The sequence below is a fragment of the Brachycentrus maculatus genome, unplaced genomic scaffold (assembly GCF_059751285.1).
Source record: "Brachycentrus maculatus isolate JH-2025_06_01 unplaced genomic scaffold, ASM5975128v1 h1tg000092l, whole genome shotgun sequence".
NCBI classification, from domain to species: Eukaryota; Metazoa; Arthropoda; class Insecta; order Trichoptera; family Brachycentridae; genus Brachycentrus; species Brachycentrus maculatus.
Window position 1 is genome coordinate 729,936 of NW_028280846.1, and position 20,597 is coordinate 750,532.

Sequence of the window (20,597 nt, forward strand, 5' to 3'; positions counted from 1 at the left end):
AGGTGTATGATAAATGTAAAATAACTCACTAAACAAACTTAAATTTACTTAAAAAACTATCCCCACTAACAGGATTACTAAGATTTTTAATTCAAATGTAAAAAGTGTAAATAAAAAATAACTCGACACTGGCTATAACACCCAAGATAGGTGAAAAGCCATTAAGAAGAAGAAGAAGAAGTTTTACTATGGTTTCGTCTGTTTCACGTGTCACTTTCTGCAATTTTCTATGAGATCTTATTTTTGTTGATAACCACGTGTGTCATCTTGCATTTCGAGTAAACAAAAATTAGCTTATCTCCGTGCTCCGATATTGTGCAACACTTGCTGGAGAAAGTTATTTACGTAATACGTTTACATTTTAATTAGATTTCTGACGTTGTCAGCCTCCGTGCACATGTGGTATGTTATTTTGTCACCGTGTTATGATTCGCGATAATAATTTTGTAATGCACAAGTCTTTCTTTGTCGACATATTATTGGTCATCACTTTATTTTTATAAGTCCTTGACCTTGGTGAAAGCGTGATTTGATGTGTTTTGTTACAGATGGTAACTAAAGTGCGGTGTTTTGATGTTTGATTGGATGGATAAATTGAATACGATGTGAAGATGGAGCCGAATTCGCCATCCATAATGCAGGCTATTGATATGATATCCTTCGCGCATCTGGAGGATGAGGGGCTGAATATTGCGCCGAAGTTCAATAATTATCGCCAGGAGAACTTGGAGGCTCCGTTCCAATCTCTGCCTCTTCACGGTAGTGGCGAGAGTTTCCTTTTGATAGACTCGGAGGAGAATGTAAAGGTCTCGAGTGTAGAGGACTTCACGCGCTTCCTGGACTGTCCTATCGATAGCAAAGTGAAAGTTGTTTCTATTTTCGGCCATTCTGGAGATGGAAAATCCTACACTCTGAATCATGTAAGTACAAACTTAACTACTTTATTTCAAATTCATATTGTTGTACTTTATTTGTGGAGGTCCTCCCCAAAAAGTTACATTTCCAATATTGCACAAAAAATCCTTTAAATGTAAATCGGTTCTGTTTACTGTATTCTATCGAAACCTTAATTAAAGTTGTGACAAAACGTGACTAATCCTGTATCAAACCAATATGAAATCATTAAATCACACCAAAACATAACAATTATACAACCTAGAATTCATGCTAACTTGAAATAATTTATAATGAAAATGTAACGTTTTGGTGAGGACCTCCACATCTGTGATATTCAAAAAGGCATTCATGCTATTTTTAAACTAGTTTCGTCAACTACTAAGATTGCCATAGTATTCCAGTCAGAAACTCTTCTGGATAAGTTTTTCTTTGGGTCGAGGTGGAACTGGTGACCGTGATAGAGTTTTCGATGATAATCTCAAATTGGTGTTTGAATTGATCCAATATATCTCAATATGTAACCATTTTCTCATTGATGTCAATACTAGTTTATGTCGCTCGTCCTTATATTATTTCATAGATTCTCCTTTCCTTTACTCATGATTTTTTGCATAAATATAATTATTACAACCTCTTGTTTGGAGCTGTTTTCTGTACCTCAGTCTAAAATTACAACCTTAGGTAGCCATTGTATATACTTTGCTTAAAATACACAATGCTCCTACGAATCCACCACCTGACTATGAGTATTTGACACATGTTTTGATAAAGTAAACACTGAATTTTTAAACTTAATTTTATATTTTTACCTTGTCTTGTCGCAAGCCTTTATTTTCATCTTCTGTCAATAAATATATTTTTAAAAATATATTGCAGTTATCATAAATCCTAATTTCATCTGTTTGTCGACACATTTATGCTAGACCAATAGTAATGATGTGAGTCAACATTATTTCTACCGGCATTGTATCCCATTCAATTTTTTAAAAATTTTCGAGTTAGTTGGTAAAAGTCAAGGGGTTAATCATACCTGGTTATTTAAGGCCAAATTCGCATTAATAAAACTCAGTTGCCTTGCGGCAATGCATGGAGCGGGACGTCTGGTAACGCCCTTTTTTTTTTTGGATTACATATTGGATTTTTTTGTTTTTTAGATTATGTATTGATATATATATATATTTTTTATGTCATTCAATAATTCTTTCCTTTTTATAACCATATATTTATTTCGAAGAAAAACTTATTTTTTCAATACAAAAACAGTTGACGTATTCACTGTGCAGTGCTCAATAAAAGCAACATTTAGGAATTTTTTAAATCATATTTTCATATGGTGTACGGAGTGCGTGGATATTTTTGGTATCGTAAGGGAAGGGTAATTAATTAAAACCTAACTATGAGTATTTCAATGTTTTAGAATTAGTTCATAAACCCTGAGGATGACGAGGTTCTTGTCAAAACCGGTTGGAAAAAGTGTACCAATAAAAAGTGGTTAAAACAAAGTTATTTTATTATATAAAGTTTATAAAATGTGCCACAAAGTATCTGCGAAAAACATTCAAGAAACAAAATCAGTGTTTAAAAAAAAAAACAATAACATCAAATGTTACCCGAGTTTAAAGAAAATTAAGTTACTATTCAATGAGTACTAGGCCGTAACTGCCTTAAACCAGTTGCCAGTTTATCCCTCTCTTGACTACAAGGAGTTTGTGTTGCACTGATGAGTCCGAGTGCTGCTCGGGCAAATCGTATTCCAACTTGATGATATTGATTTGCCCGAGCCAAATATATTTATGTATTTGTTTATATTGACCAACCCGAGCAGTGTTCGGGTAGTCCTGTATCGAGTTGTTTGGTGATGATTTCCTGCACAGACGAATTTTCTCGCCAAAATTTGACTGTTAAGTGGTTAATGATTTTATTTGTATATTCTAATTTTTATTTGTCTTTCCCTATAAACTTTTGTGTCATTCTAAATCTACACAAATATTTTTAAATATTATTTTAAATATTCCCTACATTTTGATTGATTTGTTTTGTTGGATTCAGATGCTGTTTCGTGGTCAGGAAGTGTTCAAAACGAGTAGTGGTCCAGATGGGGGCACGCAGGGTGTGTGGGCAGCCTGGCAGCCGGCCAAACGGCTCCTGTGTCTTGATACTCCCGCACTGCACCAGCCTAATACTCCAACCACTCTTTTGCTCAAGGTAATTTCACTCCTCGGAATAAAAACACAAAAGCTATGATGATTTTTTTTTCTATGCATGTTTACAAAATATATAAGTAGATACTATAATTTACTGTTCATTAAACTTTAAGGTTCTCGCCATATCTGATGTGGTGATCTACAGAACACGAGCAGAAAGATTGCCCGGAGATTTTTACAAATTTCTAGGGCTAGCTTCAAGCGCTTTCACCAATCACATCAAGGTAATATCATGCATTGATTAACATAGTAACCTAAACACATTTCGGACGGGTGTTTTTTACGCCTGCGGACCGCTGGCGACGAGATTTGATAATTATGTACATACAGTTAAGACAAACAAAGAGATTGGTACATAATATTCATATAAAAACATCAATTATGTAATTCCTTCATTTCTGACTTTGAAATGAGGCAAGTGCGGAAGGTAAAAATACCCTACCCGCCCTTTAGCATCAATCGACCGAATGGATAGAAATATCTTTGCTATCCTTAGTGTGTTAAAGCCATACTCGCAAACACAGAATTCAATCAGCGGCTGACAGCTGGAGAGGTAACATGTCTGCCCACGCCCAATTTTTTTAAAGACTATTGGATTTTTTTTTTTGAATATGTACAAAAAAAATATTTTTATAACTCCTCACCTTACAATAACCCTTTTCTTATCAAAACCATATAATTATTTCGCAGAAAAACTTATTTTTATCAATACAAAAACCGTGTTTTAAGTGTCACCTGAAAGAGAAAATTATAAGCTAAAATAATAAAAATGAAAATGATATTTTCTGGCGTTTCTCAGGTATGTGATTATAATCCAGGATTCGCATCTCATACTAATAAAAGAGTTTCTGGTCAATAAAGCATAAAAATGAGACAGATTTGGTTTAATGTTGTATTAATCTAGCAACTAGATTCTAGTTTGTTTTTTTGTTGTTGCAGAAAGTGCTGGTTGATGCCGGCCACCGATCAGAGCTAGGAGGTCCCCTAAGTGCCAGAGGTCCAGCAGTCATCATCAGTCATGAACCGAGACACACGGCTCCTTTATCAATAAGTAATTAGATTTTTTTTTATTAATAACTTAATGGAATGAAATTATGAAGGAATGAAAGTAATCAGCTCAGAAACAGATAAACATTAGTGCATGGACTCTCACATTATCAAACTCCATTTCTGTGTAGTATTAAAACATTGTTTGGGGGAAACACTTAAAAGAGTCTCTTTTTAATACATTCTGTTGGTAGAGAGTGGGAGATGCTTATAACCGTTCTATTTGCTTACTTTTGATAGAGCGCAAGACGGTAAAAAACATTTTACAGATCAGAATGGATCTTTGTCAGACGGGAGGAATATCTGATTTAACATACTCAACCCATAAAGGATTGTATTAGACTCCTTTTGTGTTTATAACAGCCGATATAATTAATATTTTCATTCATCATTTTCTTTTGGAAAATTCGCCTTCAAAAAAACGTTATTTTCGTAAGTTGGCAAAGAATGACGTCACAGAAACGATGGAGTTATTTTAATATTGGGAACATTGTTAAATTATTGGCGGCTCTATTTGTTGATGTCTATGGTCCACCCTCCCACCCCACCCCTCCCCTCATATTTGTATAACACAAATGGTAGTGTAAAGGTAAACAAACAATCCACACTACTACTATTACAGCTCTATAAACCACATGACGTCATAAAACGTTCGATGATGGAAATTTGGTGACGTATGCGAACGCACATTTTTCGTTTTATGAAAATATCAAATATAAAGTTAAAACCTTCATATCTCCCTTATTTCTCTACATATTTCAATAAGAATGCTACCGATAGTCTTGTGATTTTTCATATTAATTTATTAGCTAATAATTACACATTGTGTTATTTATCCATTGGGTTCGCAGTTACTGGTGATAAGTATACGACCCCAATTAGTAAACTAAGTAGGGTCAGGGTTGATGAAAAGATTTTATTCATAATATTGTATTAAAATTTTGCAATATTCTGTTAGAACTATATACATAGTAGGAACATTATGTCCAATGTCTAATGGTACAAATGACACAAAATATTTTTCTCTTTATTTACTATTCTATTTTTTCAATACTGTTTTCGTTTTGATTTCTAAAATGCTAGTGCTTGAAGAGTGCGCGTTAAAAAAAGTATTATTTATGTATTTTTGTATTTACCCTTTCCCAGTAAAACTTCGTTAATGTCAGCTAAATATGCTTTTTATTAAGTGAATGTACTCAAAATGTATATATCTATAAATTATATTTGTAATATTATTGTATATTTTTATCGATTGTTGCGCGGTATGATCGATAATCCTGAAATTATCCGGAGCATTGGTCTGTATGTTCCCGATAGTTACCTAAGACAGCGTCGGCATAGATTGTTTCACATTCCTATACACAGGACCAACCTGCCGATGGTTATGCCTGTAGGAAGAGCTACCGCTATGTTGAACAATATCACATTGGATATTGATCTGTTCCATGTGTCCGAAGGAGTTTTCCGAAGCGGGATTCTTCTACACCTTCAAGTCTTCTTGCTTACTTTTACTTTTAATATATACGCCTTGAATATTGTTTGTTATGTATATATTATTTTTTTATTGAATAAATTGAATTAAATATGCAGATTTACTAAAACAAAACGCAACTCGTGATTATGATGTTTGGTTTTGTATATTATGCTTTGATTTTTTAGATTATTTTTATTGATTGATATCATCACTCACTGACGGAGTGACTTTATTAAAGTTTATCCCTGGCTTTACATAAATAATATGAATAATTATGTCGCCAAGTTTAGTTTGTTTGTAATTCACTTATCTTTATCAAGCCTCCATGTTTGTTTAAGTAGGTTTATTTTCTTAACAGTGCTTAGACACTTGTGTCAAATAAAGACTGGGCTTATTCTGGTTTGATGTTTACTTACATAATTAGTCTTCAAAATATTGAACCGTATAAACACACCCGCCTCCGTAGTGTAATGGTCAGCACGCTCCGCTTCCATACTGGAGGTCCCGGGTTCGATTCCCAGGGGGAGAGTGAAGTAAATATAAGTGATTTTTCACTCTAATATTTATTCAATATTACCTTGGACTGGTACCTGAAGCGAAGGGCTGATCACATTTCCTTCATGTGTTTGTGATCAAGATAACACTGCGTTTTATATGATGCAGTGCCCTATGCACCATCGGGTGCAGATAAGGGTTTGAAGAAAAAGAAATAGAATAATTATGATTTATTTTTTACCTTATGTGTGTGTCCCGAATGTTCAATTGAATAGTTTAAAGTTACCTAGGTAATTTTAATAAAGGCCTCGTTTATTCAAACTAATTTTTTGTTTGTTATAAAGATAGAACAGGAGAGACTCCGGAAGAGCAAATACTCAAAAAGGTACGAGACTTGGGCATGTCTGTCGACGGGCTGGGAACACTCTACTACACCCCCACGCTGCCCGAAGATGCATTATTAATGCCTAATAATGTTTCCACCAACCCTCTGTCCATTGTGCTCAATCAGCACCTAGATAACACCGCCGTCAGGTAAGGATAATACAGTGAATATTCCTATTCCCAAATTAACACGTTAACCAGTTGCCATTTTATCCCTCACGTGACTCGGGCAAGGAGTTTGTGTTGCATTGATGAGTCCAAGTGCTGCTCTGGGAAAATCATATTCCAAATTGGTGGTATTGATTTGCCCGAACCAATTTATTTATGTATTTGTTTTTATTGACTAACCCGAGCAGTGTTCGGGTAGTCCTGTAAAACTTTTCGGTAATATACTTATTTTAATAATATAATGTATTTAGTTTATTTAATTTTTTATTTGACAATGGGTTCCATAGTTTTGAAGCATTTTGAATTTAGCTCTTGATTGAGGTCACCGGTGCCTTCCATGGCGTTTAACATGTTAAAGGGATTAAAACTCAATAAAAAAATTTACAATTTAAAAATTTTAATATTTTTCATATGATTATTTATACACAAATGTATAATTTTTCCATAATACAACATCCGCCCGACAACAATGTGTTAACAATATAAAAATATGTAATTTTATTTAAATAAACGTTAAAAATTAAAATTAATAATATTTTGTTGGGCTTGGCACGTATTATGGTATTTTACATTGATTTATATGTGAAAGATTGTTTCGCTTAATGAGTAAGATTCTGGAATGAATTATTCTCGTTATGAGAGGTTCCACTGCATTTATACAAGAATATTTTTATTATTTCATAAATTGATTCGGCAGTCACTTTGTACTAAAATCTATTGTGACACGTGTTTCGATGCATACATTCCGCATCATTTTCATGCGGTGTTTGAAATTTATGCGGAATACTTCGAAGATTTATTTTATTAAATATTTGAAAAGCTATTTAGAAATATTACAACTAAAATAACAAAGATTGCCTTTACCTTTTCTTAATAATTAATATTGTAAGTTAAAAAATAAACTTTTTCTTCTAATAATAAATAAATATTTTATTGTTTATTATTGAAATGCTTTATTTTAAGTTTTTAAAATATAAAAATAAATTATGGTAAAAAATAATATGAACTTAATGCAAACTCAGAGCTAGTTTATCAATTACCTATCGTTACCCGTGTATGAAATAGATGGTACTCTAGATGTGGCTATTCGCTCTCTTGTAGGGCTGCTAGAAGTCCAGCATCAGTATTACATTCATTGAAGAAACTTTCGGAACGCTTCCGAGGGCGTTTGACCTGCGATGTGACGTGTACAGCCTGCCAAGCTAAGTAAGTTTATTGACAGATTAATCACTTTCCCAATACTATCACGTAAGGATTCTGTTTCAAGTACTTTTTAACTATTCAATGAATATAATAGACCCTGTGCACTGAGATGGTAGAAGTAGAAAATTAATTAAGAAAGCCCTAAAATAGCTGCACAAAATAAAGTGCAAAATTGCACATTCCGCAAATTGTACACTACTGAAATGCTAAGTTTCTGTCATTTAAATAAAGTAATTAAAAATGTACAAATTATCAATTACTTTCAAACAAAGAATATGTTTCATTGATTAATTCGGCAGTTATTCTGTGATAATTTTAATTTAATTAATTTAATTATTAATTAATTAAATTAATTAAATTAATAAAATTTTTAATTAGTAAACACCACTTTTTCTTAAAATCTGTTATGACAAGTGTTTCAATGCATTCCGCATCATTTTCAAACACCGTATGCGATGTTTGAAAATGATGTGTAATGCATAAAAAAACATATACATAATAGATTTTATGAAATTTTGGTGTTTACTTAATACTTTTTTTTAAGTAATACTTAAATTTTAAAAAAAGGATTTTTTTTTTGAAGACATCATTTAGTGACTGGCACCGTGGTGTATTTGGGAAGATGCTGTGCTGCGACACTGGCGTCAAGGGTTCGATTACCCCCCCAATTGCGCAATAAATTCAAGAAATATTTATTCTCAATTGGTGTGGGTGTTTGTCAAATATGTTTCACATTTACCTTTCTTTTTCTGACTATCCTACCTACAGAAAAGTATCTAAAATAGAGGGTTTGCTGGTTAAACTTTAAGAATATATTTCATTTTATGGCTTCAAATAAAATTATAATATGTATCCGTTTATTTATATTTCAAGATGTACAGAATCGATGGGTCACCAAGAAGACGATATAAATCATTCTACAGACGCCAAATGCAGGTGATTACAACGTACCTTTAACTGAAATTTTAATTATCTTCTGATTCTTCTTTAAGTGAAAAATATTTTTTTTCTTTTTTCAGATATCAACACCAGTATGAGAATAAAGTTTTTGTTTGCCAAACATGCCAGAGAAAGGTAATACATTTTTAAAATTATTGATAATGAAATACATACGAATATTGGCAACAACAAAAAAGGCCAAGAAAGTAATTCCGTCTAGTTATAAACTACTTTTGTTTTTTTTTTTAAAGCATTACTGTTTACCATAATTATCAGGGTCAGAAATGGTAGCGTGTACAGCAGAGTTTCCCAATTCCGTGCCTGGAACGATTCGTATGTGCCCGCCACTACATATTCGACAGAGACAGAATTTTTTCATAAACATGAATTGAAAATGTGAATTATTTTGATTTCTTTGTTAGTTTATTTTTTTGTGTATGTATGAGTGGTTTCTTTGCTGACTACATAAAAATAAGTCGATTAAAAATAGGTGGCGCCCGCCACCCTTTCGATGTTTTAGAATGTGCTCTAGAGTACAAAAAGGTTGGGAACCCCTGGTGTACAGGTTTATACATATAAAATGTGAATGTGATTTAAAATAAATGAATTTTCATTTAGGTAAAGGAAGTTCATGTTGGAGCACCGCAAGAATCATGGATAGGACTTGCTAGATCCGCTTGGAATGGTTATGAACTGCATTGTCCCAAATGTGGACCTGTTTACAGGTAACACTGCCTTCATTTAATTAAATCTGTTTTATTACCTAAAATAAAATGAATTATCTTTGTATTTTTAAAATGATAATGAATTTCCACTGTAGAAGCAGACAATATTGGTATGGCAACAAGTCACCGGAAGAAATTGCTGTGAATACGGAGATTGTTCATGTTTGGCATGGGGTAAGTTTAATTTTATTTAAATGTTAATGAATATATTAATATGTAGGTAACTTAAAGGTGTTTAAAGAGGAAAAATGATGGAAGAGAAGGTTAAACAGATTTATGATGCATATGTTGATGGATACTTGCTATAGCTGCTGAAAGATGCATCTTGTTTAGATCTATCAAATTGTTGAAAGTGTAAAGATGTTGAATATGTATATAAAAAATCCCTTTGTATGTTATATTAGAGAACCAACAGTTGTATGTAAGTATGAAGTGTTTTGGAATACCAAAACAACAGTCCACCTCCGTGGTGTAATGGTCAGCGTGTTAAGCTGCCGTGCTGGAGGTTCCGGGTTTGATTCCCAGGGAGGGAGAGGAAAAATAAAAATGGATGATTTTATACTCTAATATTTATTTAATATTACCCTGGACTGGTCCCTGAAGCACAGGTGTGATCACCTTGCTTCCGTGTATGTAACAATCAAGAAGATCACCTTGCTTCCATGTATGTAACAATCAAGAAAACACTGTGTTGATACCATGCGGTGCCTTATGCACCATTGGGTATGGCAGATAAGGGTTGGAAGAAGAAGAAAACATAAATACTTAGCCAAGTTTTGATGGATTATATCTTTTTAGCTACCAGGACTTTTGGGCTTACTATGCCAGATAAACAGACAGTTTAAACACAAAATAATTAAAAAGTAAAATGTATTTGATAATTTATAAACACCCTGTGCCATTGTTCAAGCATCTTCTACACGACGAAAATGTCTCAAAAATGAAAAATTAAAGACTTATTTATACCTACAAGTAAATGCTACTCTTATTTATATTGTAATTAATTTCTCTAGCAGATGAGTAATGGCAGCATCAGTGCCGGTGTCAGGGGAGGCGGCGTGGGGGCGCGCCGGGCCCTGGAGGGCGTGGGCAGCCTCACGGGAGCACTGGCTTCCTGCTGGCTTGCCGACTCCATCGCTCCTTCCTACTGGGAGCCCACAAGCCAGATCAAGGTTAAACTATACACTAAAATAAATGCATTAATTGATTCCGGAGTCACTTTGTGGTAAAATCTATCCATTTAAGTCTACTTAGTAAATACCACTATTTTTTCGTCCGCCTCTGTAGTGTAATGGTCAGCACGCTCGGCTACCGTTCTGGAGGTCCCGGGTTCGATTCCCAGGGGGGTCAAATAAATATAAGTGATTTTTTCACTGTAATATTTATTCAATATTACCCTGGACTGGTACCTGAAGCGGAGGGCTGATCACCTTTCCTTCGTGTGTAAACGATCAAGATAACACTGTGTTCATATGAAGCAGTGCCCTATGCACCATTGGGGTGCGGATAAGGGTTTTATTATTATTATTATTAGTAAATACCACTATTTACGGTGTTTGAAAATGATGCAGAATGCATCGAAACACGTGTCACAGTAGATTTTAAGAAATAGTGGTATTTACTAAGTAAAACTTAAATTAAAATAAATGCTCTAAATTGTAATTTATACTTGGTCGGGAGGGCCATTTATCAATTATTGAAAATTAATTGGGCGCAACTCTCACTTAATCCGGCTTACCACAATTGTGCCCTATATGAAACATACAACAGATTCTGCACAGTGGCATTGTGCATAGCAGCTAATGTAATGTGGCCACCTTAATGAAACTGTGTATGTTTTAGTGGTTTTTAAAACTTCTAGGAACTATATGAAGAAGTCTAAAGATACATATAACTATAAGTTCCATTTTTTAATAAATTTAACAGCCCTTGAGGTATAAGCACGAACGTAGCATTATCTTCCAAACTCCTTCGGAACCCATTACTATGTTTTTATTCTCAATATTATTAATATTTAAAGCATTAACTTCATGGTTAGTCAATTTTACTTATTAGTAGTATTTAGTCTACCGGTTTCGAAACATACCCGTCTCTTCGTCAGGACAATCGCTACAACAGTATGCAAATAATACTACACGTCACCACCATAGCACTATCACTTACAACTACACATCACATGCAATTTTGGTCGACCCGAGGACCAATATGCACTAGGGGTTGCAGAACAAACATGCATTCAGAGCTGAGGTCTGACATGCACTAGGGATGTTAGTCAAAGTACATCGGGTTTATGTTTTTGTTCAAACTAATTTTGTTCGGACTGTAAAGTTCAAAAATAAATATTCCATCTGTTACTATTTTGTTAAATATTTCAGATTTTGCGATGGCGTTACAATGTATTGTTCACAAGATGCGTTGGATTGCCTAACGTGTAAGATATAATTTCCAGAACTGCGCAGTGTGCCTGTGCGCCCTGGAGGCGGGGCGCGGGGAGCTGCACCACTGCCGGGCGTGCGGGCGCGGTGTGTGCGGGCCCTGCAGCACCTCCCGGAGAGCCGTGCCGCAGCGGGGCTGGCCCGATCCCGTCAGGGTGTGCGACGCCTGCAAGGACAATGCCACAGGTCCACCCACATCCCTCACCTAAACCCTCGCACTCATTTTACTCTCGTTTGAAAGTGTGCCATTTCAATCGAATTGCCACCTTGGGATACATATTGGAGTTTTCATTTGTCCATGTCAGTGAATTCCGTATTTAACTTCTTCTTCTAACCCTTATCACTGCATCGTATTGACGCAGTGTTATTTTGATTGTTACTTACATGAAGACGAGGTGATCACTCTTGCGCTTCAGGAACCAGTCCAGGGTAATATTAAATAAATAATAGAGTTTAAAATCACTAATTTTTATTTTCACCCACCCCTGGGAATCGAACCCGGGACCTCTAGCACGGTAGCTAAAAACGCTAACCATTACACCACGGGGGCAGACATTTAACAGGAGCGAACTATTTCTAGAAAAAAAGTGAAAAATGTTTCAAATCAAGAATGTAGAAAATGTACATAGATGACAACTGTGGAAGCATATGGACTGGGAGTTTCTTACTCTTCCTAGCACATTTCTATAGAGTGAATCCTCGATCAATTATAATTAGGGGAAACAACTGAGACGAATGCGGTAAAATAGTGATAGAGAGACGATCGATGCGATCTATTTTTGTATGAAATGAATTCGGGATAGAAGAAATAAATGACACATCCAGTAAAATGATTATTCGAGGAACGATAGATTGAGGTTCCACTGTACCTACAAAACAAGACATATTTAATTATCTTACCAGACACCTGAGGGGTGGGGACTTTTGAGGGATCACTTGTAGGGTTCTAAGGAACACTTATGCCAAAAATCAAAACTTGAAGTTGATGTCTAATTCGACTACTTGTGGATCAACATAATTTTGTTTAGATGAAGTATCATATCGTTCACTCCTTTCAACAACGTCAAAAATAAAAAAAACTTGATTTTTAAGGAGATCGTTTTTAAAGTTTAAAAATATAATAAAATGTACTAAAAATAAATATCAAGCTACTTATTGAACTTTTTACTGTGCAACAGATCTTTTTAGGTATTTTCTCCATTTGAAAAGTATTTTAAATCTGAAGGTATTTTCTCCATTGGAAAAGTATTTAATATATTTAAAAAAATAACAAAACGATACCTTTTCTTCAAAATGCAAAATCAACACTTTCTGCCCTGTAGCGGGTAAATATAAATTTAAAAATATACTACTTTTGCTGGGATTTAGTACATTTTCTGGGCATTCTGAAAACATGCTCAACTGAAAATTGACGATTTTTGATATATGACGTTGTTGAAAGGAGTGAGCGATATGTATTAAGTTTTTTTTTAAATGGATAGTTGAATTGTGAGGGTCTTATAGTTTGTTGTTGGAATAGATACAGATGAAGGGGGTGACGTCACGGCCAGGAAGGTGGGAGAAGCCGTAGCAGAGGCCCTCGGACCATTAGCCGTAGCTCTGCAGTATCCCAAAGGTTTGTGGTTTTAGCTTTATTATTATTTATTCAATACGGCGAATACGGCTCAATACGGCTATTATATATTATTATATGGCTCTACCCGACCGAGTTTCTCCAGGGTATGCTTGGCTACTATAGTTTAGAGACTAGAAGGAATGTGTATTCGATTACGCATTTTTATCGATTGTTGCGCGGTATGATCGATAATCCTGAAATTATCCGGAACATTGGTCTGTATGTTCCCGATAGTTACCTGAGACAGCGTCGACATAGATTGTTTCACATTCCTATACACAGGACCAACCTGCCGATGGTTATGCCTGTAGGAAGAGCTACCGCTATGTTGAACAATATCTCATTGGATATTGATCTGTTCCATGTGTCTGAAGGAGTTTTCCGAAGCGGGATTCTTCTACACCTTTAGCAATAGTATTCTTGCTTATTTTCTATTTTTGTTAATGTATACGATTTAAATTTAAGTTTGTAATGTGTATGTTAACTATAAATAAATAAATTGAATTGAATTGAATATATATCACAAGACTAACACATTTGGGTACTAAGTTTCGGGTCTTGGTCACAATATGGTATCTTTATACTGCAATATTGAATGTATCTCGTCAGTCTGGCACCTAACAAAATAATCACTGTGTCTTACAATTTAGGGTCGATATGATGGAGCATTTCTTCGATACAGTGTCTTATGTATCATTGAATGCAAATAAGAAAAGGAGATTTTTTCTCCAATAACTTGTACCTAAAGTTTAGAGAAATAATTTTTCAATTGGCAAATATTGTACCATAGCTGCAAAAATGCGATTTTGATTGTTAAAATGTAAATAATTTTTTGAGGGATTATTTTTGAGAAAATTTTTCCTCAAATGATGGATTCCTCCTTAAAAATATGTAACGTGTGAAAAAAACACAAAAAGCACTACAAATAACCTGCAAACATTCTCCAAGATACTTTTTCATAGTATGTACTCAGTTTGAAATACTCCCAGTGTGCATTAAAAGATTAAAACAGCTGATTGTGCACTCATTTTTTTTCATTCATCCATCTAATGTGATTATTATTGTATATACGGTGTTCATTTTTCCTTTGCAAGTTATTTTTTCTCACATGGACAACAATTTGGTTATAATGACAACAAATAAATAAATTTATAAAAAATCGGGGATAAAATCACCAATACACAAAAGTTTTTCAGTGTGTGCATGCGTGCCGTGCTTTGCGTACACGGGCACGCTGTTTGATACTGTTTCCGCTAATCTCCTTTTATACCGCACAAGTTGTCCTTCAATTATGGTCAGTAAAATTTCATTCAACTATGGTCAATAAAGGCAACATTTAGGAATATGTATTCACATTTTTCCCATTTTCAAATCACATTTTCATATGGTGTGTAAAATACATATCACCGTAGCATGTTGAAGTTTTAGCACCATAAGAGTAAGGTTCAAACATCCTTGTCAAATTCGGCATTAGTGTATTTGACGGTTGTGATGTCTCGTAGGCGTCCTGACTAACCTGGCCCGCCCGACGTACTGGACTCCTGACGAGGAGGCCCCCTCGTGCTCCGGGTGCGAGACCCTGTTCGGGTCCGCCCCCGACTGCACCGTGCGCCACCACTGTCGACGTTGCGGTCAATCTGTCTGCTCGGCTTGTTCTCCACACAGGTGAATATTGCTCCCGTTCAAACAAACAAATCATTCATCAAACAACACTGATGTGACTTTTCTCACCTCGTAACACAAAAGGTCAAAACAAATTATTTTATAGTTAAATATAACTTTGTTTTAAAATCACTATAAATATTTTGTTGTAGTGTCTTAATTATGATGTATCAGTCTTGAAAAAGAAGCGGTTAGCTTCGAAACCGGTAGATATTATAATAGTGATTTTAAAACAAAGTTATATTTTAATTATGAAATGGAAAATCACAAAGTTTTATATATAAATTAAATTATTTTATATTTATGGAATTATTAAACTAATATCATATTTTATCCAGTGATGTTTGGATCTACCTGCTATCATGGGAGCAAGCCACTGTTTGTTTGTCGGTGACATATTTAATTTACATTTGAATTATTTAAATATTGTATTTTACATAAATGGCGTTATGTAAAGTATCTAAAATTATTTCTATCACTCTGGTCAACTATGATAAATACATATAACGTGGTAATATTTTTCTTTATAAATTGGGTGTAAATAATATGTAAAGTGGGTGCATAATAATAAAATAAACAATGTGTTGCTTTGTAATTAAAGAAACAACAATAAAAGTTTATTCTTAATTAATCTTTACAATAATTTTTATATCTATCTGATTCTGACAGTTAATAATATTATATTTTTTCTATCGGATCTCTTTTGTTTAATTCTATGCGACGCATGCGACATCTGGTGGTAGAACTGTTTTATGTAGGTACTATTTGTAAGTACTTAATAAAATGTATAGGTAGGTACCTAGGTATTTTATTACATACATAATTGCCTAACATATTTTGTTTCAGTTAATTATGATAGCCTCCTAATGATTTCTTCAAAAGTTATTTTACTTCATTGAATATTTGTATATTATAAAAAAATTATTCACAAAAATATTTTTGGACAGGCAAGCTGTTCCAGAGAGGGGTTGGGGCAGCCCCGTACGCGTGTGCAACGTTTGCATTACAAATATGCTGGAGAAAATATGACAAAGCGTACCTTGCCGCAATCGGACTTTCCCTAGTTGGTGAATTAAAATACTTTTAATGTAAATATGTATCAATACATTTTCAACAGTCTATGTCCATGGGCCTTTGTGCACCTCACGGAATTTTACCGTCCGGCACATCAGTTAGCATATAAAACGGATATTTGGCTTGGATTGGCTTATGCTTTTGTCCATCTTTCTTCGGATCGGTGCTCTTGATTGGTGTGTGAACACATTGCGGGTAAATCCGATCATGCTAAACTGTTTTAGTCACTTTCATTTTTCAAAACCGGACTGCCGGATGGTAAAATTCCGTGTAGTGCACAAGCGGCTAATGTATTATTCAAATTTTTTTACTTAGTTGATGAGATTTTTTATTGAAATTTTTTGTAATGTCAATTTTTGCCTATTAATGTTGGTTTAGATACAAATAAACATCAACCTAAAATAAAAATGTAAAGAAATATTCAGTATTGAGAACATATAGTGTAATTTAATATCTATATATAAATATATAAAATATTTTCCTTGATGTGGAGTTTCTTCCATGATTTCTTGAAGTTTTTATTTATTAATATTATTATTTTATTTATTTATTTTAATTATCTTTTATTACTAGCTTTAAATTTCAAAGTGCCGATTTGTGTTAGCAATACTAATTGTTAAAAAGCTAAAAAAAACTTCTAAAACATTCATCACTTTTGATCAGTGAATTAATTAAAATTTTGTTTTTAACAAATATGTTAGTTCATTTTTCACTCCGAGTTTAGTTTGCCAGAACTCTCTTCCCAGATATCATTTAGTAAATTTTCATAAAGGGGGCTTGAAATGTGTGCATGCATAAAAGCATAACTTAGCATTTATTCACTGTCACAAAAGATTACATATTAGTACATATACACTCTTATTGCCGTACTTTGTGTTTCAAATTGAGATACATGGATGATTTGTCATAAATTTGTTATTTGATTTTGGTGTTTAATACATATATACAATGTTTAAATATTTTGCACAATTTAAGGTATGCATTAATATACATAATTAAAAAGACGTGTGTGTATAATGCAGATAATTTTTTAGTAAAGGAAACTTCTTAATTTGTTTCTATAATATCAGAAACTTTAAAAAAATATTTAGATATACTACCTAACAAGGTTTTAACTGGTCAAATGCATCTCCTGAAAAGTACTCATTTGCCAATAAGACAAAACAGTTAATGACATTAATGAATCCATAGGCAAAAAAAATTGGTAATGTTCAGAGTTATTCAGTTATATTGTGGTATACAATATCATCATGTATCATGACGGACCACTACCGTGATAAGGGCCCAATCCAAAGTTAAAACAATTTTTAAAAAAAATTATGCTAAATATATATTTTTTTTAATTTACATTGCCAATTTTTAATATTTTAATTTTTTCCATTCAAATTTATAATAACATAAATTTGTTGCTTAATATATATATTTTTATGTTGGATTCTGCAATGCTCAATATTGTACAGTCTTCGAAATCATATAGAAGTATGTATAATTTATGTCAATTTTGAAAGCTGTTTCTAGTCGTCGGTGAGTTGTTTCCATTTAAAAATAAATTATACTGTTGTGTTGATAGTCATAATATAAATTAACTTTCATTAAAGTAGCACTGTTTCTGGTTAATCTGATATTTAACACAGAAACCACTGGCCATTTTGTCTTCCGGGTGCTGGTTTGTCCATTAAGTACAAAAGTATTTTTCACTATTTTCTATGCATTCTAATATTGATAAATATTTAGTTTTAAGTCCTGTTTATATTTTTAGGTTTAGAATGCATTTTAAGTAGTGAAAATGGGTTTAAAAGAAGTTTTGCAACTTTTCAATTGACTTGGGCAACGAAATGTGAAACAAAATTTTATTATAGATTCGATTTATGACTGCGACTAAATGAAAGTTACAAGATTAACGTTTTGGTTGGAAAAATATAATTGAGTTGTTTTTCTTCTAATCCAAATATACTTTAGTATTAAGTATGTAAGTATATAATGCTTTTTACTGTTTACTGCTTATTAATTTTTTTGAAAGTTTCACAATACACACTCGATTTTATTATTTTTCGTTATCCATTTCATTAGGTCTTGTTGTTGAGTTAAATATTGTCAGCGTACTGACCACGTAAGTCCATAATTTATTTAATTGTCACCGGTGAATTGAGTATACATACAATTAAAAGAGTTTATAACTTTTTTGATCCCGGTAATGGACACTTGAGGTATATTCTTTATTTATTTTTAATATTGTATTTGCAGTTTATTATGTTGCTTAAGATATAAAACCTTGTAAGAATGTTGTTATATTAAATCTGACTTGTTCAATGGAATTATAAACATTTTAAAGTATCTTGACGATATATTATTTTATATAAAGGAAACATATTGTTTTTTGTTCCTTAGATTTCATTTATTGTACATACATATATTCAGATTTTATTTAGATATTTTCTCTTCTTTTAAAGAAGGTTTCTTGTTTTTTAAATTTTTTTTTTTTAACATTAAACGTGTCAGTTTAACATTAAATGTGACACATAAAAGTACTACTTTGTAAAAAAAATAGTATAACCAGCCAAATAGAATTTTATGTTGCATGTGGAATACTCGTACCATATTGAAATTAACTGTGGCAGACTCTAGACTAACCGGATGTAGCTTAATTTTGACATTTCCAGTCTATGGGCCTAGGTAGTATTTAGCAACTTAAGCCAATCCATAACAGAAACCTTCAACTGCGATATTTTCCATCTTTTATATCTATAAAAAATAAGTATAACATTATTTTCTATCTAAAAAAGATGGTGAAGAAATTTTCTTCTTTAAAATCTCACAATCTTCTGCTAAATTTCCTCGCAACCTTTTTTCCCCAAGAGTGCAGAACTTTTCACGTATTTTAGGATTTCACTCAAAAAATATATGAGCGTGAGGATCTGTGCGGCCGCAAAAGTTGTACATTCCTAATAACGGTCCTGGTTATCAATTATTTCAAAGTGGTTTATAATATTTTAAATAGTAATTTATCTATATATATATATATATATATATATATATATATATATATATATATATATATATATATATATATATATATATATATATATATATATATATATATATATATATATATATATATGAGAGGTCTGAGTGGAATCTCTCATAACAAGTTTAATTCGTTCCAGCAATGTTACTCGTTATGCGGAACATTTTTTCCCATACAAATCAATGGAAAATATGTTAATGCGTTCCAGGCCAAAAGAAAACTCAATTTTATATATATATATATATATATACATATTGATATATAAATTGATGCAGAAAACCTAAATATTATCTAATGAGAAAATACTATTAAGAAAATACCAATTCTCTGCATACATGTTAACCCTTTCAACTCGTTAGGCGCCGCCACGGCGACACAATAAATATTAATTGCACTCGTTAGGCGCTGCAGCGGCGCCTAACGAGTGCAATTAATGGAAAACTACATATTTTAAGAAATGGTCCTAAGCGGGACTGTGTGGTCTGCTCAAAAAGGGCAGTTAAAGGTGGGAGACGGGAGACCAGCAACTATTGCGACACATGTCCTGGAAACCCGAGGATGCATTTGGGCGATTGTTTCGAAAAATATCACACTTTGAGAAATTACAAAAACTAAAATTTGTTTTTTTTTCTTACATAATTTATAATTTTTTGTTAGAAATACACATTTGTAAACAATAATGCAAAATTTTATTTCCTACCTTTTCAAAATATATATTTTTTTTAATTTTCTACAAATACCTAAGTTTTTTCTCATATTTTGCTTAAAAAATCTCGAATTGCGTGAAACCCATTTAACCGGATCCACGCGGCTCGCATAACCGTTTGTGTTTTTACAAGACATGCCCCATACGCGGCTGACATAAGCGTTTGTGTTTTCACTTTGCTCCAAGTTTCGAACCTCAGTTCAACTTGGAGGGATTTTTTCATGGTGTGGAACTTTGGATAAAATAATACGTCAATCTTCGGCCTTATGACATCTGTTGAAATATCTGACTAATAATTTGTAACATCACAAGGATAAATAAAACAACAGATCCCTGATTTTTCTTGCGGTCGGTAATTAGTCCGCGCCATAATCATGCCCTATATCTGTCTCACTCTCGACGCTACGCATCGCCAGTGGGTAAGAGTGACACACGATGCGTGCTTTGATTTATTTATGTTACGATCTAATTTGTTTATATTACGATATATTTCAAGAATAATGTGACACACGTGTATTATAGAGTACCAAAAAGGCACAATGAA

General features: G+C 33.2%; 1 protein-coding gene across 3 annotated transcripts; it reads left to right on the plus strand.

Moving 5' to 3' along the window:
- Positions 1–217: 217 nt before the first annotated feature.
- Positions 218–16,730, plus strand: LOC148310517 (zinc finger FYVE domain-containing protein 1-like). 3 transcript variants are annotated; one of them, XM_088258333.1, is made up of 16 exons: positions 218–402; positions 549–920; positions 2,947–3,102; positions 3,215–3,325; positions 4,041–4,152; positions 6,462–6,651; positions 7,771–7,875; positions 8,746–8,808; positions 8,892–8,946; positions 9,430–9,536; positions 9,632–9,710; positions 10,550–10,708; positions 11,986–12,157; positions 13,497–13,586; positions 15,089–15,251; positions 16,196–16,730. In XM_088258333.1, exons 2-16 carry the CDS (start codon positions 612–614, stop codon positions 16,275–16,277), a joined length of 1,953 nt encoding a protein of 650 aa, XP_088114459.1. In that variant the 5' UTR covers positions 218–402; positions 549–611; the 3' UTR covers positions 16,278–16,730. The 3 variants fall into 3 exon arrangements, with proteins under 3 accessions (XP_088114459.1, XP_088114457.1, XP_088114458.1); XM_088258331.1 differs by having other exon boundaries at positions 240–402; positions 13,491–13,586; XM_088258332.1 differs by having other exon boundaries at positions 260–402; positions 10,553–10,708; positions 13,491–13,586; positions 16,196–16,411.
- The last annotated feature ends 3,867 nt before the right edge of the window (positions 16,731–20,597 follow it).